The 27577-nt window shown below is 37.7% G+C and overlaps 1 protein-coding gene across 1 annotated transcript; it reads left to right on the top strand.

Moving 5' to 3' along the window:
* The first annotated feature begins 407 nt into the window (after window positions 1-407).
* DYNC1LI2 (dynein cytoplasmic 1 light intermediate chain 2) lies at window positions 408-26739 on the top strand. Its single transcript, XM_071756699.1, has 13 exons — window positions 408-725; window positions 1554-1627; window positions 2043-2159; window positions 8295-8525; window positions 15036-15199; window positions 15527-15620; window positions 16148-16283; window positions 16605-16716; window positions 17772-17831; window positions 18546-18587; window positions 19031-19148; window positions 20150-20266; window positions 23705-26739. The coding sequence occupies exons 1-13, from the start codon at window positions 631-633 to the stop codon at window positions 23806-23808; spliced, it is 1464 nt and encodes a 487-aa protein (XP_071612800.1). The 5' UTR covers window positions 408-630; the 3' UTR covers window positions 23809-26739.
* The last annotated feature ends 838 nt before the right edge of the window (window positions 26740-27577 follow it).

Here is a 27577-nt window from a genome sequence, read left to right as displayed (position 1 = left end):
CTGATAATAGCTTTCTTGCGTAAAGTGCTTTAAAATCCGCACATTACTCTTATGCCAATATATTTTCATGCTATTTTTAGGCTGCTTAAGCTACCCAGCACCAGCATTTTAGCACTTTGCAAAGCTGAACTGACAAATCACGAAGGAAAGGACATTTACAAATAAAACTTGAACTCGCTTTGTAGCTCTATTAGAAGAATAGAAATTACTGGCAGGGGATAAAAATATGCGTTGCAGCTTCAGCTTCCTTTGGCAGGAAACACTTGGGAACCAACACGATCGCCCTCAGCGGCCCCGCTCCGCTCACACACCGGGGCCGGGCCCGGGGCTCCCGTGCGCCCCTCGCTGCCACCAGGGGGCGCTGCCGCCGGCGGCCCCACCCGCCCGCCCGCCGCGGAAGGCACCGCCCAGGGCGGGGAGCGCTGCCGGGGCTGCCCGGGCGCCGCCTGATCGGAAGGCGGTGGGGGCGCGACTGAGCGCGGCGGAGCGAACGTGAGGGGAGGGGGGCGGTGAGAAGCCGCGGCGGGGCCGGCAGCGCGGGGCGTCCGCACAGGCGGGCTCGGGGAGAGGGAGGAGCGGGGTCCTCGGCCGGCCCGGGTGAGGTCACTCTTTGTGGCTGCAGTTGGCAAGATGGCGCCGGTGCTGGTGGAGAAGAAGCTGCTGGGGCCGGACGGGCCCGGCGGTGCTGAGCTCCCCAGCGAGGAGGAGGAGGGACAGAACCTCTGGTGAGCGGCCGCGACGGGCGGGGGGGTGAGGGCGGGCGCCGTCTGGGCCTCGGCCCCGCGGAAGAGAGCGGGTGCGTTGGGGCGTCCCGTGCCTGTCACGGCGGGGTCTGCCTGCTCTGCCCAGCCGCCTCAGCCCTCCCGCGGCGGGCGGGAGTCCCCGCCTCGGCCCGGCCCCGGTGGAACGTACGCCCCGCTCGGCCGGGGCAGGGGCGGCGGTGGGCGCCAGCTGCGGGGCCGCGCTTGGCCCCAGGGACGGGAGGGGCGGTGAGGAGTGCTGCCCGTCCCTGCTCTGGAGGGGTGAGGGGGGTGCGTGAGGGGGAGCTCCGCACCCGCATGAGCGAGGGTGGGAGAGAGCGAATGTGCGGAGCCTGAGAGATATGGCTCTGCGGGAAAGGGGTCCGGGAGAGTCGGTCGCTTGCTTTCCTGTCGCTTATGGCTGAGTAACGCTTTTAAAAATACTAATAATGGCCAAAAAAAATGTGTACAGAATACAGTAATGGGTTGCGGTATGAGTTAGTTATCAGTTGGAAAGTAATGCTGTAGTAACGTGACCTTAAGGGAGAAAAAGGAGAAAAAACTTAAGAAAATGTTGCCGCGTGTGTTTTTAGGCATCATAATAGCTTTTTTCGAAAAGCTGGCATGCTTTTCATCTTTTAAAACAGACTGAAGTCTTTATGTGGAACATCATATCTAGTTTGTAAATAGAACGGACGTAACTGGGTTGGTCCGTGCAGACCCGCTGAGCTCATCAGTGCTGTCAGATGTGCGGGGGGTGTGCCTGCAGCCCTGTGCATCTCAGGCTAACAAGAACGATGCTTTTTTTGCCAGGTCCTCAATACTGAGCGAAGTTTCTACTCGGTCAAGATCTAAATTGCCGTCGGGCAAGAATATTCTTGTTTTTGGTAAGTAGCATATGCAAGCAGTTGGGTGGGTGGTTTGTTTTTTTTTTTTTTTAGAAACACAGCATGTTTAGAACAATGATGTGGACAAACTGACACATCGTTTTCTTAAAATTAAGTTGTGCAATATGATCTTACTGTATTGTCTTCAGGCTGATAGACTTACTTTTTGGTTTACACTGTTGGATTTATAAGATGTATTTAAACAAATGGAATGTAATACAGAATAATTGGTTCTTGTAATGGTATAAACAATTGGATTTACTTGGAATACTTGAATGAAAACAACAAATAAGTGGGATCCAGAAATGCACAAGCATACTTCTGATTGCTTAAATGTTTTGTTAAGAAAATATTTTCTACAAAGTTTAAATTAGTTCTGAAAGTGTCTTCTTTTCCTCTAAAAACTTACTGGCAGGTGATGATGGTTCAGGTAAAACCACACTTATGGCTAAGATACAGGGAGCAGAGCATGGAAAGAAAGGAAGAGGGCTGGAATACTTGTACTTAAATATTCACGATGAAGACAGAGATGGTAAGTTCATTTTATATGTTCTCTCTTTACTGTAATTAAGTGGATGACGTTTTTTTTTTATATCTGAGGTTTCATCACTGTATTTTGAGTTACACCCAAATAGCTGATTCTAGCAGTGTTCTGTGTGTTTTAGAGGCTGTATCAATTTCTTGAAAGTGAAATGCATTTTACATTCAGTGTACATTCCCACTCTTGCCCTTGTTACAGTTTGACCTGTGTATGAGGAAAAAGGACATTTGAGCAGCTCTCAGGATCCATTTACATTTAGGGCAGATATATTTGCTGATGCTGACATACTAGCAGATACATTGTCTTTTGGTATGACTACTGGATAACTGTAGAAAGTAAGTGGTATGTCCACGAGAATTTAATTCTCAGCATAGATTTCTGGGATTTCAGTTTTTTTGTGGAGGACAGTGTAGCTGGAATGTTTTCTTATAGCAGAATGTGTGAAAAACGGAACTTAAAAGTCAGAATTAGTATTTTCTTTTCTCAAATTGAAGGTTGCCTGTCTGCCCCTTGTCTTCCTCTTTGTTGCTATTGGTGATTTCTGTTCTGTACTCTATGGGCATAGGGGTGATGATGACCATTTAAAAGCAGGTCTAAGGGTGGGGATGCTCCTGTTTTTAGGCAGGCTAGGGACAGGAAGAGATGAGGGAATTTGTTCTCCTTTCTCTTATATCAGCCTCTGCTTGTCTCACTTTGGGCAAACTGCTGGGCCTCTTTGTGTTAATTTCCCTCTTCAAAAATGGGGAATTACAGTCTTCTATTCATGACTTCCTTCTGAGTTTCCAGTTCAGAAGAGGGAAGCAAAGGGTTATCTTATGTTCCTGAAAACAAATGAACTCGGAAGATCCTATAATGGTATTTTGGAAATGGAAATGTACCGAAGACTTGCATGAGTGATTAAGTACCATATGTGACTGGTTGTTATGGAGATTGCTCCTGTGCTCATCTGGTAATAAACTGTCTTTGGATATTAAGTTAGGCACAATTAAAGGACACATTGCCAGTGTCTTCAGTGGCCACCTAATCTTGCAGTTCCTACAAATCTTTTGTGCTGTAATTTTTTTGTGCTGAGGTATTCTTGGCTTCTTGAGCTTCTTGGTGTAAGTGCTTTCTTACCGTGCACAATCTTCTAGAGTACTGCATAAATTCTTCAAGGGGAAAAAAAAAAACCCTATGATTAGGAGTGTAAAGACAGCATGTGACGTCAGGCTTCTTGCAACATCAAAGGAGATGATATTATAAGGAGAAGAATATCTGGTGTGCTCCTTTTTCTGGTGCTGTCTATCAAACCTCAAGTATGTCACTACTTTGGAAATATTTTAGGGAATATCTGGAAGTGAAAAGTATTTGAGGTGATTAGGAAAACCCTGTCATAAAAACTTAGCACTGGCAGGAAAAAAAAAAGGAAAAAGACCTTTTTGACTACCAGACTCATCTGGAGAATTCAGGTCTTCATGCATCCCTTTAATGGATGTGTTAGGATCTAATAATACATGCCTCTTTCCTTTCTATCTCATTAGTGTCATCAGCAAGCAAAATAAATAGCAAAGTGGGTCAGGACCTCCCAGTAGGCAAAGATAATACTCTTCCTTCTCTAGGACAGGTTTGTATTTGTTTCTTTAAACTCTGAGTGCTTTAGATGTGTGTATGCTTGGATACAGATCTGGGAACAGAGCCTTTATAATTGGCCCACAATTTTTGGATCCATAAAGAAATTCAAAATAGGCATTCAGGAGCTTCCTGTCAGATACTCACTTTTGAGGATGTCTGCCTTTTCTTGTACACCACTTTATCCAAGACCAGCAAACCACAAGGGTTTCCAAGGGTGTCAAATCAACATCGGCAACAAACTGTAGTGAAGTGACAAGATCTTTTAGCATCTTCCCCAGGTACTACAAGATTTCTTTGCTCTTTGCCTTTTTTTTCTTAATTTCAGAAGAATTTATTCTGTCCAAGGAAAACACTTTGTTCATAGTGCCAAGTTATTATCTACCTCCCTCTGGAAATCTTTGGGAAAATATTCTGTGTTGCGTCTTAATCCTTCCCTCAACCCCCCCCAGCTACCATGAGGGCTGTTTGAATCTGACTTACACTTTTGAAGTAGAATTTCTCTACAGATTTCTAGTTGCATATTTTACAGTTACTTCTGTCTTTTCACCTAGATCAGTGATTAAAATGTTCTCTTTTGTTGGTATGAAAGATATGAGGAAAAAGGACATTTGAGCATAGAAACTACCTTCATTTTTTTGAAGGATTCTCCTGGCTAATACAGGGTTCCACTGACGTTTTGGTTTTCACTGTCACGCGCTTGTTTCTTGGTAGTGGCTGATACTTCTTTTGAATGGCAAGATACACATCACTGCTGTGTTGGTAATTAGCTGGTTCAGTTTTGTTAGTTGTTAGTCATGCAGTAGTTTGGTCCCTGTGTCTCAGGATAACTTACTCTAAGTCCACTGCTGAATCTCTGCCAGAAAATTCTCCTTGCTAGGTCCTATCCCAAATTCTGCCTCAGTGAAATAATTTGTTCCAGAAGAGGTTTGGGGTCACCTGAGAAGCAATCCTGGGAGAGGATTCTCCTACATCAGTAGCCCCAGGTACAATATCCCTGGAGCATGTTGTTGCTTCTGCTTACATGACACTGCAGTTCATCTGGATGAAAAGCACTTAGAGGGCTAGTTGTAAAGTTCACTGAGAATATTAAATGACCTCAGAGCTCATGCTCAAGAGTCCTCTGTTAGTGGAACTTCTTGGTGAGTTTGGCCAATTTTAATTTTTTGCCTTTCTTTGTGATGAGTAGGTAGTTATTCTGGTGATGATGAGCTGGTTGGTCTGCTTTGGAAAGCTGAGAATTTTAATTCATAGGATGTGGGAAGGAAGCTGTACATGATTTCCTTAATATGTATTTCTAGAGTACCTTCCAGAGTCTCTTGCAGAAATGGGGCAGAGCTGGGATGTACAGCAAGACAGTGGGACAACTACACTGACTGGTTTTGTAGTGATACTATAAGGGTTACCAATAATAAACACCATAGAAAACTTACAATTGAATTGCCTTTGAAGATTTGAAGATTACAAATGCAATGCAGTTGTCCTGGGCCAAATGTGACAGTGAAGTACAACTGTTTAGTTGTTGCATTCTTGTAACAAAACCAAGTAGTCTTGGTTTTTTGCCTCAGGTTTGGACTGGCCTCAATCATATCATATGCATATTCCAGTTGAACTGGTTGTTCCAGATTGAGCCAAGTGCTGCTGGTACATTGCTTTCTAATGTGAAAAACTGTCTTTTTGTCAGCATCCCTAAAATAGTTCTCTTGCAAATTATTTTTCCCTGTTGTGCTCTTTTCACAGCTTAGACAAGGGGTATCTAATTACCACTGATAATTTTTAAATAAATGCAGGAGATACAATTGTAGTTCACAGAATCAGCCATCTGCAGTAAAATTCATCAAGGTTGGGAAATCTCTCTCATAGCTAAAGGGATAATTAAATATTGACAGAATATAAAAATGTGTATGACAGAAAGGTTTAGCAGCTATTTTATTAGTCTGCTTGATAAGTAGAACCTACTTTTCTACTGTGTTGGTGTCATAGCCACTGTGAAAGGGCCAGTTAACATTCACATCATATGACTAACTAGGAGCTTGATGTGGTGCTCACAAAGTCAAATTTGCCATCAAGACTTTACCAAATTGTGAACAACCAGTACTGAATTTTTAAGTGTGTTTTGTATTTGTGACAAATGTAAATCACAAACCATATCTCTTTATTCTAAGAAAGGAACAAGCAAAACCTTTCATTTTTATACAGTGTTTGGTTTTGTTTTTTGCAAAACCTTTCATTTTTATACAGTGTTTGGTTTTGTTTTTTGTTTGTTTGTTTTTTTAAGTACTGGCTTCCAGTCTTCTGAGCAGATGGATTTAATTTGACTGATAGTTCCAACTGCATTCTAGTTCCACCTCTATTCTAGTTCCAGTTTTTATTCTAGATGTCAGCAAAGTCCTGAAGTAGGACAAAGCTGTTCAGCAAACAAAACCTTTGTAAACTTTAGATACTGGCTTTATAAAGTGATGTAAAAACAGTGAATTAGGATATTAATTTTTGTTACTTGATAAGGTGTGAAAGTGAAAATATTTTCTGCAGTGAAAGGACTCGCTACTGGAGAATCAACAGAAGTGCCCATGAGAGCAGTAAACTTTTGTAGACTATAGGTAGATTTAGATTAGTTTTTTAAATGTTCATGTTTGCTTCAAGGAGACAGTTGTGCATAGACATAAGTTATATGTCTGTTAATAACCCTCAACTCATAGGAAGCTCACAGAGTTTTTATTTACTGGTAATTTTTGCTTTTGGGAATACACAAAGGATGCTTCTGGAATGCAGAGGACAACAAAGGCCTGCATAGATGTGCAAATGTAAATACGTGAAAGTGTTCACATTGTGTCCTAGCTTCCTTTCTGTTTTTCCAAACTTTTATGAGACTTTGTCATTAGAGGTTCATACATCCAAGGCTGTGAGAAAACTGTGTGGTGACAGTGAGACATTTTCCTGAAGTGGGGGAGAGGGTAGGGGGGAAACAATGAATGTATAATGGTGCATTTCTTAGGTACACAATGATTATTGTAACTGTTTACTGCAAAGTAAACAGATCTGGGATGGAAGTTGGAAGGAAAAAGATCTTTAAGTTAAAAGTGTAGCTGTTGGCCTGTTTGTGTGATAACTGATGTTTGAATGTCCTGTGACAAGCCTAACAGTGCTTAAACAGGAGAATAACAAATGCTAAATGAAGACTGCCCACATATAGCATCCTGATGTAATCTGCCTGTAACTCGGCTGTTCCGTAATTCTTTCCAAGACCCAATAGGGAGGATAGTTTGTATATCTCTGCTCTTTTCCCTCCCAATTCACTTAGTCAAATTTTTGCTTTTTCTAGAGCCACTGTTTTGGATTGTTTCTTCAAATGAAGCTGTAACAGGTGCAGGAACTGGAATTTATTTTGTGAAGTTAAAAGTTTTGGAGCACAGGGCAGGGAAAAATATAGTGAGGCAGAGTGATGGGGAAGCTCAGCAGCTGTTTTGAAAATCTGGGCTCTGTAGTGATTGGTTTGCTGGGCCGTGTATTTCAGAATTCATGTATCTTATGTGATACCTGTGTAGATCCACTGTTCCCTCTGGACAGTTGTAGTAGAGCAGGGAGTACTTTGGAAGAGGTACTAGGAATTGTATAGAGGACAGAAACAAATGGACTTGTTTCTTTTCAGGAAATTTTCTTTTGTTTTTTATTTGGACAAAATTGGTTGTTCAGTGTACCTGATACATCTTTCCTGGTTGATGCTCCATTTTCAGTTTCTTTTCTTGCCAAATTTAATTTTTGGGTTAAAACTTCTCATGACATCTATGTGTCCCATCATTTTTCCCATCTCCCTGCCTTGCATTGCAAATGACCAGTCACTATCAAAACACTGGGGGTGGAGGGGGAGAGAAATGCAAAAAGTGAAATACCAAATTATTTGTCCAGTACTGTTCCGTAAGGAGTCTGCAAGTAGGAGCCAGTGTTAAGTCAGTGTGACTTAAGAGCAGGTAGTACAACTTCAGAGTTTGTTAGGTTGTGAGTTTATCCTGTGTTTGCTCCTCCTACTCCTGTGCTAGAAATCTAAGCTGCTTATTGCTTGTATCTTGTTTGCAGATTATTTCTGTTGTGAGATGTTGAACCAGCTGAGGGACACCTGAGGCTTCCCTGCTGGACTCACCTCTAACTACCCCTTTTTGAACTTGAAGTTACATGTGTGTCACATGGTTTTACTGGGAATATACATATTTCAAGTTCAGGAATGCTGTGCAGTATTAAAACCCCATTGTGTCTGCTGTCCATGGTAAAAAACAAAGAAGAGAAATAATTTCTTTTAATGGAAATATTCTGAACCCAGAAATAAAATACTGTTAAATGAAGGCATCTACCACATAATGTAGGCATTTACACATGTACCTGCCTTAAAGATAAACAGGCAGGATCTGATGGTAGCTGGGCTTTCATTTTCCATTTAACTCTTAAAGTAGTCATCTGTTTACTCAGACTAACAAAACCAAAAGTTGGCATCTGTTGAGTTGCTGCTGTACCTTTTGCTTTCAGATCACACTCGCTGTAACGTTTGGATTCTGGATGGAGACTTATACCACAAAGGCCTACTGAAGTTTGCAGTTTCTGCAGAATCCCTGCAAGACACCATTGTAGTCTTTGTTGCAGATATGTCTAGACCTTGGACTGTTATGGAGTCTTTACAGAAATGGGCCAGTGTCTTGCAAGAACATATTGATAAGATGAAAATTCCTCCAGAAGAGATGAGAGACATGGAACAGAAGTGTAAGTCTTTGCTCCATAAATTTTTCTTTCATTTTTAAACTAGCTCTTGCAGATTTCTTTTTTAATGATAGTTTTTTTTAGATAAGTATTTTGAGAATAGGTTGGATAAGACTTAATTTGAAGTTGTGATTACAGCTTTAATTCAGATGAACTTTATTAGACTTTAAAGTAACTCTTCCAGTTTTGCTGTGCTAACCAAACATCAGGTGAATTAATGTTCTAAAGCCCTCACAATAGTGATATTTTGATAATTTGTTTTTTAAAAAGGAGAGTTAAAAAAAAGGAAAAAAGTCCATACAGAATCACATTTTTTTAAAATGGTGACAAAATTAGGTAGTAAAGTGAGCTGTCTGCTTTCTTGTGGTATCTAAGTCAGGTCCCATTCCCATACTGTGTTTGCCATCCAGTAGGTCTCTCTGGCCTTGTTTTTCACAAGCCTGGTATGTGTAAGTGTCTCATGTTACAGCCATTCCTATCCAGTGGCTTTAGGAATGTTGTATAAATTAACTTTCTTTCCTGGCATATCTGTAGCAAGGAAGAATCTGGTACTGGCAACCAGGCATTGCAGTATTGTTTCCTGCAGCTTTGGTCTTTCCTAAAATAGTTTTGAATGTTTCTTCAGAGTTTTTTCTGTTTGATATTTAATTCCTCCAGAATAAATTCCATCAGTAGAATAGACCTTAGCAACATGCATTCCTTTTCAGCTGAGGTGTAGATTCAGGTAGATCTTTTCTGGTTGCTGCTCTTGTCCAGGGCTGGTGGCTGGCTGTACTGGAGCGTTGAAAAATTGCAAATATGTCCAAGTAGCTTCTTTAGATTCACTTTAGGGAGCAGTGTAATCAGTTTGATCTGTGAGTATTCAGATCTATAGCTATACCCTTTTCTAAATGTTAAACATGACTTTCCCAGAAGTCTTGTGCCTATAGCATACTGTCTAGAGTTTAAACTTAATGATTGAAACACCTGGGTTTGATAAACGGGTTATATTAAAAAAAAAAAACAACTAAACTATGACAATTTTTAAGGGAGAAAGTGTTCTTTTACTAGGTTTTTTTTAATGTAAGAGATGGAAGTGCACTTTGAATCTCAAAATACAGCAGATAACCCTATTTTCACTTTTCTGAGACATGCCAAATTTTATGGCAACCTAAGTAAATGTGCAATTTGGGCATTTCACTTTTGAAAAGAGAAGTGCTTTGTCTTTTTTCAGAGTGAGTACTGTGTGTGGGAGCCAGTTACAGCTGTGGCACAGCTCTAACACCATGTTTGGGGAACTTACAAGACATTCCAATAGTATTGTCTTAGAGATTTCTAAATTAAAGTGTTATATAAAATCCTAGTTTCTCAGGCGTTAGAATAGAATAGAAAGGAAATTTTGAGAGTTGCCAGTTGACACATTTTGCACGGTTCTGCTGCCATCCTATGGCTGAGCTGTGAACTTGGGTCCAGTGTCAGCATGAGGTAAAACAGGAGCCTTAATGTCCCCACTCCCAAACTTCCATCTTGCTCCTTTTCTCAGTTGCTGTGTAGGACAGTTGTGTCACCTCAGGTACTGCCTTCTGAGGTCTTCCAGGCTGTCCTTAAGGCCAGACTGTGCTCAAAACTTTGGCCACCACAGCTTGTAATTCTCTTAACAGCAAATCATGCTAAAAGAACTTTCCTGTTACAACTGTGGCTGTATTAGTGTGAGTGGTTAGACCATTGAGAGCCCAAAGAGTGCCTCATGACTACAGTCCATCAATAAAGCTATACCAGCAGTTTTCCTTACTGAAATCTTGCTGCCTGTGCTTCCAAGGTGAGCTGCCACTTAGAAAACAGAGAATCACTGTGTTGCATTAGCCCAGGTATGGAAACAGTGGGATAATAAAGCATATATGCAAAGCAGGCATTCAAAACATAGAGGCAGTTTTCAGAGTGAAGAGATGTTTAGTTAATACCAGTAAAACTCAGCAGCAGTGTATTGCCACATTGATGTATGTTTCTGGGCTTCAGCTTGCAGAACTGTGTTCCCTTATTCTTCTGGATGTAAGCTGTGGCATGTGGACCAAGCTGGATGTCCACAGTGCTTTCCCTGTCTGTTAAACCCAGTGCCAGTAACCAGGAGCTCCTGTTGGCCCTGGGAATACATTTTCTACTGTTATCCCAGTAGCACTGGTTCAAAGTGCTGCTAGGTTGTTCTCTCTCCATTACTAAGATCCTGTTACCAGTTTCCAGAAATCTTTTTGTTAGCTGACCATTCTCAGTGAAATTGACCTTTGGACTGCTTGTCTTTGCTTTCAAGGTTTTCATGGCCTTTCTCCACCCAGCCTTTTGTCATGTTTGCTATTTGAGGTGGGGACTTGGCTTTCCTGGGTGGATGTTGGTAGGCTCCATCTGGTGTATGAGAAACTTTACTGTTGTGTTAAAGAGCTTCCAGAATGGGAGACAGGATGCACATACAGAAGCAACAGACTGCCTTGAAAGAAATTGAATTATTCAGAGTATACCAAGAGCATTTTTTGTTTTCACTTCTGTCACTGAGCTGCTCTGGAAATCCCCTGATAAAGTCTTGGCCACTGTCGATTCAGATAAATAATATCAGTTCAGATGCTCTAATTTAGTTCAGGCTAATTTATGAGAAATTATTTCTAAATTATGAGAAATTGTTGTTTGAATAACACAGATCTGAGTAAGTATTTCAGGAAAGATCTAAAATTTGCCTCCCCATTTATGAGAACAAAGCAGAAAAGACAACTGTCAAGAATCAAGAAATGGAGAAAAGGAGTATACTGGTAAAATGGCTATTACGTTATTGTCCTCTGGAGTGTTTGAAGTTAAAATTTGAAATACAATTAACGTATTTTTCTGAAAATTAAGTAGTGTCGCAGTCGGTTTCAGGTTCTCTGCCCTTTTTTGTTTGTTTTTTTCTTGACAGCTGAAAGTATTCTAAAGCTAAAAGATGAAAGGAACTTACCCAGGCATCTTTTGTCTAGGAATTGTTTTTACAAGGTTGAAATCTATAATCAATAATGTACAAAAAATCTAAAAGCTGCATGGATTGTGAAACTTAATAGATTGTAAATATGGAATAATTGTCTCAGAAACTTTTTCTGCATTTTTCTTGTTCTGCTGTTCAGTGCTTTTGTGATGTGTTAAATAAATTATAGTGTTTGTTTTACCTTTTCTATATTGATGTTGAACAGCTCTCCAAGACTGAGGATTTTATGGTTCCTGGAATAATCAAACCTAAGAATAATTGTGGAGTGCTTTCTTGGTCGTACTTTAAGTTGCTCCTTTGGCATGAATCTGTTCTTGTTATAGTTAGGTTTCATTAACTTTTATAAATTAGCAGTAACATGAGAGCAAAACAGTTAACTGGAAACTAGCATTTATTTGTGGTGTTACATGCAAAAGTCAAATAAAAGGCTTTTTACCTAGAAAAGCCACAGATTTGGTAGATAAATCAGCCCACTATAGTGGAGGTATGATTTTTTATGGCATATCACCTGGTGATAATTTTTCAAACATAATAGGCCATGCCTAGTACTTTACCTTACTGATAGGTAGCAGAATAATTATCATTTGTCAAATGAACAATTCTTTTTCTGATTTCTTGTTTTATCTCCATCATGTTGAATGTATTTCCCGTTAAAAAAATTAAAACAAAGTAATTTCCCCCTGCTTCCTAATAAGAAATTGTTATTTCTTATACCATATGGAATGTGATTCCTTATTATGAATTACATGGAGATTAAAATTTTTATAGCTCTCTAGGAAAAAGAAAAGCTGTTCAGGTCCATGGTGAACTTTATGTCTGTTAAAAGTGTGAGAGTGGGGACCAAGTGGGGAATAGACAGCAGGTAAGGAAAAGTATTAAATGACCGTGTGACAGAGAACCATTAACTGAAGTGAGCTTTTTTTACTAGCTGCTTAGCATGCATTTTGTTCATGAGAGGCAGTCTATCACACTTGTGATACAGGTTTACTTGGATTTTACAAAATTTTGAATGGGAATGGGGTTTGAATGAGTCTTTAAAAAGTGTTCAAGAGCCTATCACTAAGAAGCAGTTAAACCACTTCAATTCTGAAACAAGTGTATCTGTCTTCAAAATACAGTAGTTAGCACTTCTTAGTATAGCTTTTTAGTTTAACTTTTAGCTCGAGTAGTTACTCTTTCAGCAGGAGACAGTGGTAACTAAAGCTGAGTGTTTTCTGTAGCATTTCTCAGTCTCTAGTCAGGGACTAATGCCAAACTATGTGTTTTACTAACAAGCCACAACACCAGTTTGTCTCCAGAGTGAAGTTTTTTTTCTCCCTGCATGCCTGGATCAACCAGAGGGAGTTCAGCCACATTGCTGGCTGCTCTGTCATATGTGGTGTTTGGTACTCCTGACTCTCGGGGAGAGGAAAGAGTTGGGAATTTCAGCTCTCTAGGATTATGATCTTCATTCATGTTCAGCAGAAATTCATGAGGGTGTACCATCAGATTTCTCAAGTTTCTAGGTTGCAGTTGCTATTATTTATATTGGTAAAATTCACACGGTATCTTGAATAATTATTTGTATCATGTTGTCAAAGTCCTACTGTTCTCAGGGAAGGCTTTCCTCTCCCAAATTTGAAGGGGTTTATGCTGATAGAGATCTCAGTTAAGAAACCATTTTTCTGCTTTGATATGACCAAAACACAGGAAACAAATATTGTCTTGATTATATTCCTGTAATAAATTGAAAGCAGTATTGTCAAATAGTCTCTTACATCTGATTAAGTCAGAGAGGCTTATCTGAATTATTGTAGTGGATGTAAATGGTACAACTTTTTACTGCTGTAATATACTTGTCTATAATAGTTTTTTTTCTGTCCTGAGCTATGAAGAGTCTGAGTAATGAAATAAGTTACTTTTCTAAAAACGTTTTCTAGTTAAATGTTCTGGAATTAATTTGGATTTTGTGAGATAGTCAGTAGACATATTTAACGTGCAGAATGTGTAATTGACTTTTGATTTCCAGTTGCTGAGTATGAAACAGTCCTAGAGGAAGGCATCTCTTTGAAAGCACTGTTGTTTCCTCTCCACCAGAAGGCGCTGCCTCACCAAGTTTAAAAGCAACTGTAGTATTTTAAATTTTTAAAATCTTATTGGACCTTGGGATATATTGAATTGGTGATTGGAAGTCTTATGATCTATATTTGTTTTTAAAGCTTTTGTCTGTACTAGGTCAGTCTTTTTCTCCACAAGAATCACACAGCTTTATATTTCAGATAGAAAAGCTTTGAACATAAGTGTTTTTCTGATTTGTCCTTCCACATGCCCATTTTATTGCAGGAATGGTTCCTATGCTGAAAAGGTACAGTGATTTCATTTTGCGGGATTTATGTTATAAACTTTTCTGAGGTTTTACCACTTCCTAAACCTCAGAAGTATCAGATGGCCTGCACAGCAGAGGTGCAGTTCCTTCCCTGTCACATGGGTGGATGAACTGAACAGCACTCTTTGTGACTGTGCTGGATATAGGGAACTTTTTCTAGGAGTTTTCCTTATTGTATGTAGAGTCAGCCTGCTACCACTGTTACTAAAATAAAGAAGCTTTTGTGGAAACAAATCATGGTGTTTCACTTACCTCTTTCCTGAGGGCTACTCATGTCTGAGCGAGGAGGCAGCTTCAGGTGGGATTGTCATGTGAGGAAGGACCCTGGGTTTTGGAGGGCTGCTGTGCCCTGGAGCAGGCACATCCAGTAGATTTTCATTCAGAAAAAAAGGCACAAGAGCTTCAAGTTGAGTACAGTTCTCATAAAGCACGCATGGGGTTGCAGTGCACTTGAAAAATAGTGTTGATACAGCTTCCTAGGTGGTTGGGTATTGATAGTATTCAGTGTTACTGTTGCCATAAAATTAAAACATTGAAAACCTAGGAAGCATCTGGTTTCCTCTGGGCTCCATTGTAGTTTCCAGAATATAACTGAGTCTCTTCAGTTAACATTTAGAAGTACTTGAGTCTGTATATATGCAGTATATATTTTTTATATTTTTAAAATTGGACGCCTTCAAGAGAAGTGTAGATTAATGGAAACCTAAAGTGACTAATAGTTTATAAGAGAGAGTGCTGTTCCAGCTTGGCATTTTCTGTGTCCATTTACATTTTCATCATGTGCTCTTCCAAACTAGGTACAAATTGCTCTGATTGCAGGCTGCATTGCTAAACTACATTGATAGTTTCTGTTGTTGGCTCCCCTATAATAAAATGCATTGAGTTGAGCTATGCCCATTTGTGCACATTATAGCTGCTGCAGCTTCTTTTGATTACTTGTGATGGTTCCAAACTGCACTTGGTTGCTCTTGCTGTAAATTTTGGTGGAGAGTTATATAGGCAACAAGGTTTTCCAGTAGGCAGCAAGGTTTAATCCTGCATTCTGTTTTCATTTAGTGCCTTGTTATAAAAGGAAGAAAAAAAAGTTGAGATTTCTAATTAGTCATAGATGCAGTTCAAGAAGAACTATGTCCTGTGTTGTATCTTATAAAGATCTCTCTCTTCATAGTTATAAAGGAGTTTCAAGAGTATGTAGAACCTGAAGAAGGCTACCAGGGATCACCACAAAGAAGAGGTCCTTCTGGACAAGAGGATGAACACGTTTCTTTGCCACTTGGAGAAAATGTGCTGACTCACAACCTTGGTATTCCTGTGCTTGTAGTTTGTACAAAAGTGAGTTTCTAGTTAAGTTTGCTACTATGGAATAATTCACTTCCTTTTCTTTTAGAAGACATATTTTATATAGTCATGTAAAATGAATTTGCGACTAATAGTAAAGATTTATTTTAGAAGTATGCTTCTGCAATCAGTATCAATTTTTAATTTTGCAGAATGGTAATAGCTTTATCAATTATATGTCAAATACTTTATCTTTTGATTTATTGGTAGCATTTTAAAACCAGAGGCTCATACTAAGTGTGTGTAAAATAAAGGAAGATTTTTTACAGTGTGCTGGAACTAATGGCTGGGTTTTGCTGGTTTTGTTTTTCTTTGTTCTAGTGTGATGCAGTGAGTGTACTAGAGAAGGAGCATGATTACAGAGAGGAACACTTCGACTTCATTCAGTCACACATTCGTAGATTCTGCTTACAGTGTATCCTTTCCTGCACTGAAGAGGTTTGCTGTAATCTGGAAGCAAGAAAATATGTTTTACTTTATATTAATCTGAGAAATTGCATCTCAAGATTGCTTGTTATTTAGTTACTTTGTAGCATTTGTTGTTTTGAAAATGTTGAGTTATAGAAGATTCTTTAATAGATCTTAATTTGTGCATGGGTTTCAAGCTTTTGTTTCTTTTATGTGGTGTTTTTTCTCAGTTCTACCCTCAGAACGTGCAATTTCAATGTATACCTGAGATCTTACCTGTCTCATAAGTTTTTGACTTTTTCAAATTTAAGTGCATGAGAGGGTAAATAACTTCTGCATATGCCAAAGCAAACTATCAGGAGTTTTCTTGTGGTATATTCCCTTCCCTCTGAATACTGAATAGCTATAGCTTTTGCCTTAAATTACTTCTCAAAATTAGGTCTAGTAGATATATGTCTGTTACCTCCCGTTTTGAAATTCTTATTATAGTTTGAAAATTGTATCTTATGTAATTTTCCTTAAGTAAATAACCAGATGGGGCTGCCTTGATATATACATCAGTTAAGGAGGAAAAGAACCTTGATCTGTTGTATAAGTACATTGTACATAAAACGTACGGTTTTCAGTTTACCACACCTGCCTTAGTGGTAGAAAAAGATGCAGTTTTTATGTAAGTCAATTGTATAAGCAGCATGATTTCAGATTGTTTTCTATTAAGCACTACACTTCATATATCCATAAAAATAACTTGAGTGGTTTGTGTCCTTCAGCAGTTTAGCATGTTAAGCTTCTGAAATCCTGAATAAATAAGAACTTAGTGCTTATTACAGGGGTTACTTGACTCAGAGTACACCACTCCAGCTTTTTAGTACCTTTGGAACTCAGCTGGGAATTAGGACTTTACTTGTTCAGGTAGAGTGTAGTAAATGAATGGTCTCTGTAGAAATGCTTTTTGTGACTGAAAAGGCAAAGCTTTTTCTTCTTTTTATAGACCTGCTGGTTGGGACAATGAAAAGAAAATCGCTATTTTACATGAAAACTTCACAACAGTGAAACCGGAAGATGCATATGAGGACTTCATTGTAAAACCTCCTGTAAGAAAGGTAAAAAGGGGTAAACTCTTTCCTTCCCTGCTCCCTGGAAAGTAAGTGTAGTTTGCTTGAATGGGTACTAATAGCTGTTAATAATTAAAAAAATCCAAATATAAGTTGAATGATTCTTTTAAAAAAACATCCAAGTGTGTGAAACATCAGGTTTTTGTTTTCCATGTGTTTAAAATACTGCAAGCAAACACAAAATTCATTCTCTTTAGTTAATGAAAGACACTCAAAAAGGAACCATTTCACCTTTTTGCACATATGGGGCAAAGCCACTTTTTTCAAAATGGAGAATGCTGCTGTAGGACTTCAGCAATTTACACATACACGCTCCTGGCAATGAGGTTATGGTGTAAAGGAAAATCTTGGAAAACAAGACAGTATAGCACTATTGCTTTAACATATTGATGACAGATTTCTTCATGTAAGACAAGAGCAGTAAATAATCTATGTAAGTTCTGTATATTGCTAAGTTTGTGAGTGTAGGCACACAGGAACTGGGTATGTGTTAAATGGGTAATATGGAAAACTGTGAATGAAATCGCATTCTGATCTGGATTAGAAAGCTTTTAGAGCTTTCTTATAAGCTTAATGTTTCTAGCTCAAGCCCCAATATTTAGAAGAGGGTAGAGATGTTACACACTTTCATATAAAGAAAAGGTTTAATCCTGTTGTTGGTAACTCTCAGCACCTACAGGAAATAATCATTGCCTGATGGTGGTGTTATGACTGACAAGAGCTAGTGTAGTACTTTTTTGGGCTGAGAGGTCTTGTGGAGAAAGGTAATCTCAGGTCTTTGAAGAGATGCTGATGAGGACATTCTTTTTAGGAGACTATCCACAGGCTGCTGTCAGTGCTAGCCCTCCCCATTCCAGTTTTTTTCTGACAACTCTTTTAAAAATGTTACTGCTCTTTGAAATGTGAAAGTTCAGGGTTTATTTGTTTAAAAAGTACATAATGGTGTTAAAGATACGACAGTTTTTCTTCCCTTCTAATCACCGTAGCATAAGTTATGGTAATTACAGATTTTTCTTCTAGTAACAAAATATTTTGGTCAACAGCTAGTCCATGATAAAGAGCTGGCAGCAGAAGATGAGCAAGTGTTTCTTATGAAGCAGCAGGTAAGAATGGAAGAATGAAAAGTCCTTAGTAAATAAGATTCCATTCTGTGCTCTCCTTTTTTACTCCCTTCTGTTTTTCATTTCTCATTGAAATCACTAGATGACAACTTTTCAGCTTTGCAAATTCAGATGTAATTGTGTGAATTTAACAAATACAGTTATAAAATATGACCACTTATCTTGGCAAGCTGAAAGGAAAATACGCTGAGAACAGAAATAATTTACATGTCAAAGGAGATGATGGTTTGAATTCTCACAACCTGTAGGTATTGATCTGTAAAACACACTTTTAAAACATAGCATCTTAGGGTTGCAGTTGTATTAACTCCAGAGGCTTGAAAACTATAAGGTGTCAAATTTGGCAGTGCTGTATCTTGTTATTTTTTTTACTGCTCTACTGTTTAAAAAAAACCTACTAATACTTTCCTGTATAGTGGATTATAAATATCAAAGAGGTTACAGGCTTGGGTGCCTCGAATGGCTGCGTTAGACAAAGGACTGAAGCTTTTTACTCATTTTAACTGTCCTCTAGTGGTGAAGTCTGGAAGTATATAAATATTAAAAAAGAAATCTGTAAATATCAGGGGGGAAAAATTATCAGATAAATTCGTTATCAGAAAATGGATTGTCAGCTTCACTGTATTTCATTCCTTTATGTTTTCTGAAATATATTTAATATTCCTGACATGTTTTGTTTGTTTGTTTGTTTTTCAGTCATTCCTTGCCAAACAGCCAGCAACGCCTACAAGAGCATCAGTAAGTAGATCCAAGAGAAGAGTTGCAGGTGTTTTGTTCCTAGGGAAGGAGAAAATAATTCTAGCCTGTAAAGGTTAACTGTGTAGATGTAAATCTAAAATACATAATCTTCCTAAACTGCAGAAAGTAAATAATATTAATAATAAAAGTGGCAGTAGTTTAAGAATTTGCTTATAAATTGCTTAATTCTCTGTGGAAGCATAGAAATATCTGATTATTATTGAACTGAAAATTTCCTACAGTGATTGATCCTTACTTTAAGTGAAGATACATGCCCAAAATAATTACCAGTTTTTTGTTAGGGTGGTTTTCCCTCACATTGTGCATACACTATGGTGCTAATATAAGGGTTTAAAAAGTAATATGTATGTAATGTAACATTTGCTTGTGTATAACTGATCTATGTGAGTTCTCTGATTTGTGTGATTTGGACTTTTTTCAAGGAATCTCCTGCAAGAGGCCCTGCAGGATCCCCACGAACTCAGGGCAGAGCTGGTCCTGCCAATGTACCCAGTGCCTCACCAATAACACCAGTTAAGAAACCAGATCCAAATATTAAAAGTATGAATAAGCATTTTGCTGTTTTCATTGTGTTATTTCTCTTTTAAAAACCAAAACCAAACAAAACAAACCTCTTCTGTAGAAAGGTTTTGGAATTTATTCACTAATGGTATAGTTGGTTTAATGACAGGAATGAATTCAGGACATAGCTTCAGATTGTTGGATTTTTTTTACCCCTTGTCATTCATATGACTTGAAATAGAGTTCAACTATTGCCAAGGAATCAGACAATTAAAATACATTTTTTTCCTAAGTTGCCTAAATGCAGTTATTATGCATCATTTGCATTATTAGAGTGCGGACTGCTTAAAAGTACACACAGTTTCATACTTTACAGCACTTACTTTGGAATTCACAATGAAACTTGTTCTACTAAACCCTCTCTAGAATGTGATTTTTCATACTACATGAACTAATTTGGAAATTACACCCTTTTTCTCTCCCTCACCCTTAAGGTGTGTGTTGTGTGGTTTCTTTTTTCTCTCTGCATCAAGATCCAGTATTGTTTTCAGTTGTGCAGTGTGGTGTCATACCTCAATTACACTGGATAAAATCTCTTGTTTTGGTTCCTGTGTCGTTGCCATATGTCCAAGTTCTGATTCATGAAAAATAGTGTGGCATGAAAGATTACAGTAAAATATTTGTGCTGTTTATTAATGAACTTATAAATCTTTGAATTGCACTTCCATAGTTAATACTTTGTTGGCATTTACATGAAGAAAAAATAAAACCAACAAAAAACCCCACCATACATATATTTAGATTAAAATTTTGGGGACCCTTCCCCCCAGTCCAGAAGAGCAGTAACAATGCTGTCAGCCATCTCTGAGCTTGTCAAAGAGTGCATAGGACTTGTATCTTTAAATTGAGCAAGGAAAGACTCTTGTGTTTGAGGTTTATTTCCTTGGTAAGAAAGTTATGTATGTATATGCAAAAAATAACTTCTATCTTTTACCAGCAGTAACTACTCTGTGATATATATCTGTTTGGTTTTTATTTAGATAATGCTGCAAGTGAAGGTGTCCTGGCTAGCTTCTTTAACAGTCTCTTGAGCAAAAAGACTGGTTCTCCTGGGAGTCCTGGTGCTGGAGGAGTGCAAAGTACAGCCAAGAAATCAGGTATTGTACTTGTTATTGCAGGCTGTTTTGCTATTTTTGATACCTTATTTAGCCCACATTGGTCTAGCTGCATGTAGCTTTTAAAGTGGTCAGTAAAGTGACAGATCTTGAGAGGAGAAGGCTAAAACATGCTGTCTTTAAAAAATAACTATATTACTGTAACTTCACAACTACTGGGGCTTCTGTGAAGCCTGCTATAACTTCATTCTTTGAGTGAAGTGACCATATTCAGAAAGTGTTAGGTTTTCTTTACATTAGAATTTCTTCCTTTCTTGACACTTAACTGTGGCTTGAAGGAAATTAGGTTCTTTGGGTTTGGACTGTATTTTCTAGTATAATTATTGAAATCCCTCTGGAGTTCAAGTTTAAATTACTTACTTATCACCACTTGGCCTTATCTGTCATTAATTAATTAGTATTTTATTGCAGTCAGTCCAGCACAACTGGTAACACCCATCAAGTGGATTCATTCTGTGTTTGTGCATTGTATGAGATAATTTGCTGATAAGTAAATTCCACTACTTCAAGTGGAAATGAAAGAAACCCATCAGAATACTTGGTACCTACACAAAGCTCCGTCTTGTGAAACGAGTGGTTATTCAGACAGTATTAGAAGTTTTCTAACTTATTTTTTTTCATTCTTGTGTCAGCATTAACGTCTAATTTAAATAGAATATTTATCTCCTGAAACATCTAGAGAAAGCAATCATACATCCTTTCTTCATTTTCTTGTTTCTTTAGGCTAGATTAGACAATTTCTCTTCTAGTTTTCTGTTATTGGTTAAGCTCTGTTTTCCCAGCTAGTTTCCTCTTTATTAGTTCTCATAACTGGCTTGACTTTTCTTGTACATGAGTGATTGGAATTGTATGCAGCACTCCAGATATATCTCATTTTAGTTCCTGGTACATCAGTTCTCTTTCTTTGGTGGAAGTACTTCTCCTAGGTCATTTCAGGTTGGCTTTTCTTGGCTGCATCAGGTTGGCAGCTCACACTCATTCCCTGGCTTTTGGAACAGAACAGTTGGCTTTCACTCACAAGAGAATATTCCTGTTCCTTGTCAGCTGATGTGCTCACATCTTATATCCAACCACTATAAGAGCAAACTTTCCTAATGTAAGGGCTCCTAAGACTTGTATCTGAAAAGTTCTTTTTGAACTTATAAGGTGGCTGGTGCTGGTGATAATAGAAAAGATTACCTGCTCTTTTGTGGAAGAGTTGAGAATATCTTGGAGAAAGTCTTATTTATGGCAGCATCCTCTGCACAAGTACATGTGCTAAAATGATCTTTGTAGGCATTTTATGTGTCTAATCCGAACTGTTAAAAGAGCCCTAAGTTTTCAGAAGGTTGACACTAAAAATATTCAGCCATAAAGAGGTCATCTGTTTCTCCCAAGGCCATGAATATTTCATGGTTGAAATGTTGAGATTGTCTCAGGATGAGGGATACGTTGTGGATGTCAACATACTGGTCAGCCTGATAGATGGACTGGTTTCTGGTACATTAACTCCTGCTTGAGAGAACTCTCTCAGCTGGACAGATGCTGCACTGTCACGTCCATTTTTCAAGCTGTATAATTCCTCTTCCATCTTACTTACCTTTATGTTTCTGAGCTGTCTATGTTCCATGATATTTCAAAGAACTGGTGGTTTCTGCGGTGGATTATTTTTCTTTGCATGGACTTCTAGGCTTGAAAAGTTTTTTCATTTATATTCACAAGAAGATTCTTGCAGATTCTGAGATTTGTCTTCACCCTTCTATTCCTGTGCAGTAGATAAGAGAACTACAGTTCCCTGCTCTTACTCTAATCTAGAAAGAAGAATACATGTAAATCTGTAGCCTCTCTAATAGATGAAAGCCATCACAGTCCTTGGCAGTATTTTTCTAGGGAAGCTGAAAATTAGTATCAATTTAATTAATAACAGGGGAAAAATTTATTTACTTAAAAACAGCTGCTTGTATTTTTTCTCATTTGAAAGGTGCTCACTCATGATGGTGATAAAGGGGAGTATGTAAACCTGCAGACCATAATGCAGCTTGGCAATGTTATTGCTATCCAGGACAAAGTCATTGCAAAAAGTAGCTGCTTGGTACTGTTTTGGAGGCTTAAAGATCCAGTTCATGTAGTATTAAAAAGCCACAATATTTGTCTAAGCGTGCTTTTGTTTGAGCAATAATTTCATGTTTTTGTTGTTCTAGTGTTTAGGGTTTTTTAACACCAAGGTATCATTAATCTGTGAGATAAAGTGGTTTGTATTGCAAGTTATATTACAATTAATATACTAATTTTCAAATGTTGTTTAAATACTCATGGTTTGAATAGATGCTATTAAGAGTACTGTTGCATATAGCTACTACTTAAATTTGAAATCTTTATAGTGGTTAAAGGTAGCCTTTTAAGTTAGTTATGTCTTTGTGCTTTGTAAAAAGCACTTAAAACTCTTAACAGTCGAATCTTTGCCTTCTTAATGTTTTCAGCATGTACCCTGGAAAAAATCCACCTAATATTTCACACACATTTGAGCTGGAAAACAGATGCTTGTTAAATTCTTTGGCTATGTAAGGAAGCTGTACATGGTTATATAATCTACTTTTTCTTTCAAAATATAGGTTTTTTTAATCTTAAATGCTTGTACACTTTAAGCATTAGAATATATTGTTCCAATTTCACCAATTAATTTACCTGTGGGTTTATAGTTTTCAGAATGAAAGAATTCAACTGATGATTCAGTTAGAGGATTGTTAAAAAGTTTTGAGTCTATTATAAAAATCTGAGATAACGCCTTTCCATTAAATAGCTCAGTCTGTCTGTTTCCAATTGAAGAAGTTCTTTGAAATGACTGCTCTGAGATACTACATGAATATGCAATTCATGTCCCCTTTTTTAAGGAAAACATTGTCTGTAGACAGAGAAGAATTCTCCCTGTTAATATTTAATATTAAAGTTCAGCAAGTATAAATGTGGCCAAACAAATGTGATTTTTTGTAGCAGGTGTCCTATGTACCTTTGAAGATTTGTGGTTAAAATCTGAATTAAAATGGAGCCCTTGCTTCCAATATAGTAGAATTGTGTACAATTGATTTTTACAGAAAATGCTAAATGGGGTTGTTTTTGAAATGTTAGTTGCTGTCAATTACATCTCAAGCATTATTGTTCTTTCTTCTGCTGTATAATTCAGCATTTAATGCCTTTTAAAGTTAATCAAACCTTAGTGTTTATCAGTCTTTACACAAATACTACCTTTCATTGTGTCCAGCTCTGTGTTCTTGGGTAGGTGGTAAAATAGTGAGAAAGTAAATAATAGTGTGTCTTATAAAATATATTTTTATTCTTTTTATCAGTTAAAACATTTAATTTGTTAGATTGCTTTAACCTTGTCCTCTTTTTCTGTTTGTATGTTTTTTCTTGCTGTTTTCTTGTCTTGTTTGGTTTTTTTAGGGCAAAAGACAGTTTTGACAAATGTTCAAGAGGAACTGGATAGGATGACTCGCAAGCCAGACTCTATGGTAACAACAAACTCTCCAACAGAGAATGAAGCTTGATAGTGCATAAAAAATGCCTATGTAAATGACCAAATAACTATGTATATTGATCTGATAAGACCAGGAATTTTCTGCTATGGCAGATGCTATCAGTTTTTCTTGGGGCAGGGGAAATGAGCTTACTACATCATTGCCTTGTCCCAGTAAAAAGTGCACATTCAGGAAGTTTGCATATAAAATCCCTCTGTATAAGATAACCATTTAGAGTTTATTATAGGGCAATTCTTTTGGTTTTGGAGGTAAGCAGGTGCAGCTGCATTTCCTGTTGTGAAGAACACAGAGAAGCAAAATGGAGAATTCTTATTAAAATACTACTACTGACTGCACACAAGGCAAGAAAGAGACGTGAAATAATCTTTCAGAGTTTCTGGAATTGGCTACTTGTATGTTTGCAAATGCATTATATTCTTGGAAAGGTGAGTGGTGGTGGTGGTGGTGTAACAGAGCATTAATTAGGTGAAAGAAGCCTAGGTAAGGAATGGAGCCCTGAACGGTGAAACGGACTTGGGACAGTGAGAAACCAGAATGTTGGACTGACTGGAGAGGAGCAATGTTGTTAAATCCTGTGTTTCACATAGGGTGAATAGTCACTGTTTAAAAAAGACTACTTTACATTGAAGAATTCCAGGCCAAACACTAAGCATTATGGCAATTTATTCTTGTTATAAATCTTGTTTTAGTTTTAAAAAAAAAGTCTAAGAGTGTGGATGCCCTTTCTGGTGTAGCTGACAAAGGGAGGAACTATAACTTGTTTAGATCCAAGTGCCTGGCACAGTGTGTGATGTGTCTTTAGAAGGTGCTTGAACTTTTTGTGCACTGTAGTACAAACAGTCACTGTTTGGTTTATTTTAAAATCAGTAGTTTGGCGAGTTGTATTTCATTTTAAATCCTGTTTTCTGATAGCTTCTGCCTTTTTCTTTATGCCAAGAGGCTAGCCTATGAAGAATGGTGGGTGACATGTCATTTTCCCATAATGAAATGTGCTACAGAAAACTCAGTATTTTTTTTTCATACTTTTTGTAACTAAATATTAGCTACCAGGCTAGAACTGATTCCTGCCTTACACCTATGGAGGTTTTTTTTAAAAAACTTTCAAGGCTCTAAATCCAACCACATCTGCTGCAGGTGCAGCCAACTCCAATTCTGAAGGCAACCTTAAAAGTATGAATGTGTACATGATGAACATACTCAATAACTTGTTTTGTATTTTCTTTAATGTAGCATTTCATTTGGAAAGATGGGTTGTGGTTATCCCTGTTGCTCTAACAGAGCTCTGTCCATGGTCACATAAAACCATCATTCTGTAAAAACAAACAAAACTGCTATGGTTACTGAAATAGCACTTTGATTTTATATATGGTATGCTTGTTTTACATGTACACACTACCATAAATTGAAAATACCAAGCATATTCTGTGTTCTTAATGCTGAAGGGAAAAACCACAATTTGAATTATGCAGAGTTTACTTTTTATTGATATGAACTTGTTGTACTAAATCTCATGTCTGGATATAACTTACCTAATATATATTGTTACTTAAATATACAGAATTAGATTGACCACTAACACAGTACTGGATGTTAACTTCAAACCCTATGTTACATCAAGAGGCTGTTTTCTCGTAAGTCTGTCTAAACATTACTTAGAAAGCTAAGAGTATTTACTTGCCTCTTTGACAAGCATTAACATGAGTATGTTATTTGTGCCAGTTTTTTTTTTCTAAATACTATTTTTTTAATTTTTTTTTTTTTTTTTTTACTTTTTTAATAAACAGTATGACCTGAAGCTACACAGTTGTCTTAGGTAACAGTTAGACTAAGACTGTGGATGGCTGGTGGGTAATGTGGCTGTACTTCCTGGTGTAATGGATGCCAGTTGCAAGTTACCACACCAGAGGAAGTCATGGCACACACGCTGTCCTGACACTGAGAATTGGGATTGGAGACTAAAACATCCAGAACTCGACAGGAAAATTGAAAAAGTTTGTGATTGTAATGGGAGATAGTTTGAAAACCTCAGCCTGAAACTGCATCTTTTTTGCATCTAACCTGATAAGCACTTTCTCTAGCATTATGGCTAAAACTTAAAACTGAAGTACTTTTCCAGTTCTATAAAACTTTTAAATATCCTAAAATTGATCAAAACTGATACTCTATCATAACTTACCAGCTTTGCAGAAAGATGCTTCTGAAAAAACAGAAACAGATTTCTGGTTTTGAATTGCAAGTGAATGCTCCTAGTTTATTGAAAGAAAGTTTTAAGCAATGTAGCATCCTGTGGTTGCCAAAGTCTGTCAACTTTGGTGAGCTGCACAGTTGTTATTCTGGTGTCTTCAAACATTGGAACCAAAGGCCAAATTGCAAACAGCCTTTACATTTTCAAGTGAAACTTCATTTTATTTGCAGATACACTTGTATGGTAGACTGTTTAAACTATTATATGACTATATTTATATGCATTATAGTGACTGCATCTACTGTTCACGTTTAAACTAAGAAAACAAAACATGAAAGCATTCAACTTGAAGCAAATAGAACAGTTTAAAGATTGGCCCTCCATAAAAATGCTGTGGTTATGCTGCTTGATTTTAAGTTTGCACTTTTTTATTGGCATTTTAAAAAAAAACTGTTTAAACTGAACAGAAGTTCGTATTTTATTTAATTTAACTATGTTGAAAGTGACTGCTCTGTACATCATGAACTTAACAATATACATGCTGTAAATGAAAGTTCACTGTCTTGTATACTAAGTTTATTGGGTTTTTTCCAACTTACAATTAGGACTGCAAATGTATGAAACAAACCTTAGTCCAGTTGTATGGCTTTAACCAGGTGCAGTATGCAGTCATTTGGAATCTTGCTTTCTAGTGCTGGCAAAATGAGGACATCTTTAATAACTGGCTTCAATAAATACGAATCCAGACTGCTTTATGCTGTGCTTTTTGTTGTTTTTAAGATCCCTCTTTAGAACTGTTTCTGTGGGAGCAGAGCACTAGTGAGTTCTGTGAACAGGAGAAGTTGGCTTGTGCTGTTGTGTTCCTTTACAGAAGCTTTCTTAATAGTTCTTGTACCAGCTGTTGCCAAAGCAACTTCTCTCTGGAGTTTAGAGCACAGACCTTTTGAGGTAAAGCAAAGCTTGTTTAAAAAGAAGTATTCCTGTGAGAGCTTCCCTATAAACAATTACAACAGCAGAACTTGGTTTTGATGCAAATTAATAGATTTCATGAGAATGAAATAAGAATGTCTCTTTTTTCAGGTTAAGACGTGTACTTTATATATTTTGTGGATTACTGTATTCAAGCAGAGCACAGGTCATAAATTTGTAGGGTTAAAATCCAAGTTGTGAGAAGTTTCAGGAGTAAGTTGTTTGATGGGTGCAAATGCTTCTTCCTTTGGTGGGTGTAACAAGTTCTTCCTAATAAGCATACAAAGAGTACACTTGAACTGGATGCTTATATTACCCTGCATAGCTGAAGTTTTATGAATGTTTCTTGAGTCACCCTGCCTCTGAATTAGAAATCAACTAAGCTTCTGGTTTCTAAAATACATAGTTTCTCTAGAAATTAATCCTTAGGAAGTCATGAAACAACCATCACTTTAGAATTGCTGTAAGGCTTTGTGAGTTCATGAATGTAAAGAATTCATTTTAGTACTTTAAAATGGGTTTTACAAAGTTGTTTTTTTAAATATATGAAGAGAATTAGCAATTGTGTTACTTTGGGAGGAAACGAAATGAAGATTTTATCTTCAAACATGCTGAAGTTCAAAA

This window comes from Heliangelus exortis, chromosome 13, assembly GCF_036169615.1.
Source record: "Heliangelus exortis chromosome 13, bHelExo1.hap1, whole genome shotgun sequence".
Lineage (NCBI taxonomy): Eukaryota > Metazoa > Chordata > Aves > Apodiformes > Trochilidae > Heliangelus > Heliangelus exortis.
Note: the sequence above shows the minus strand (reverse complement) of the source record. Positions and strands in the feature narration are given on the sequence as shown.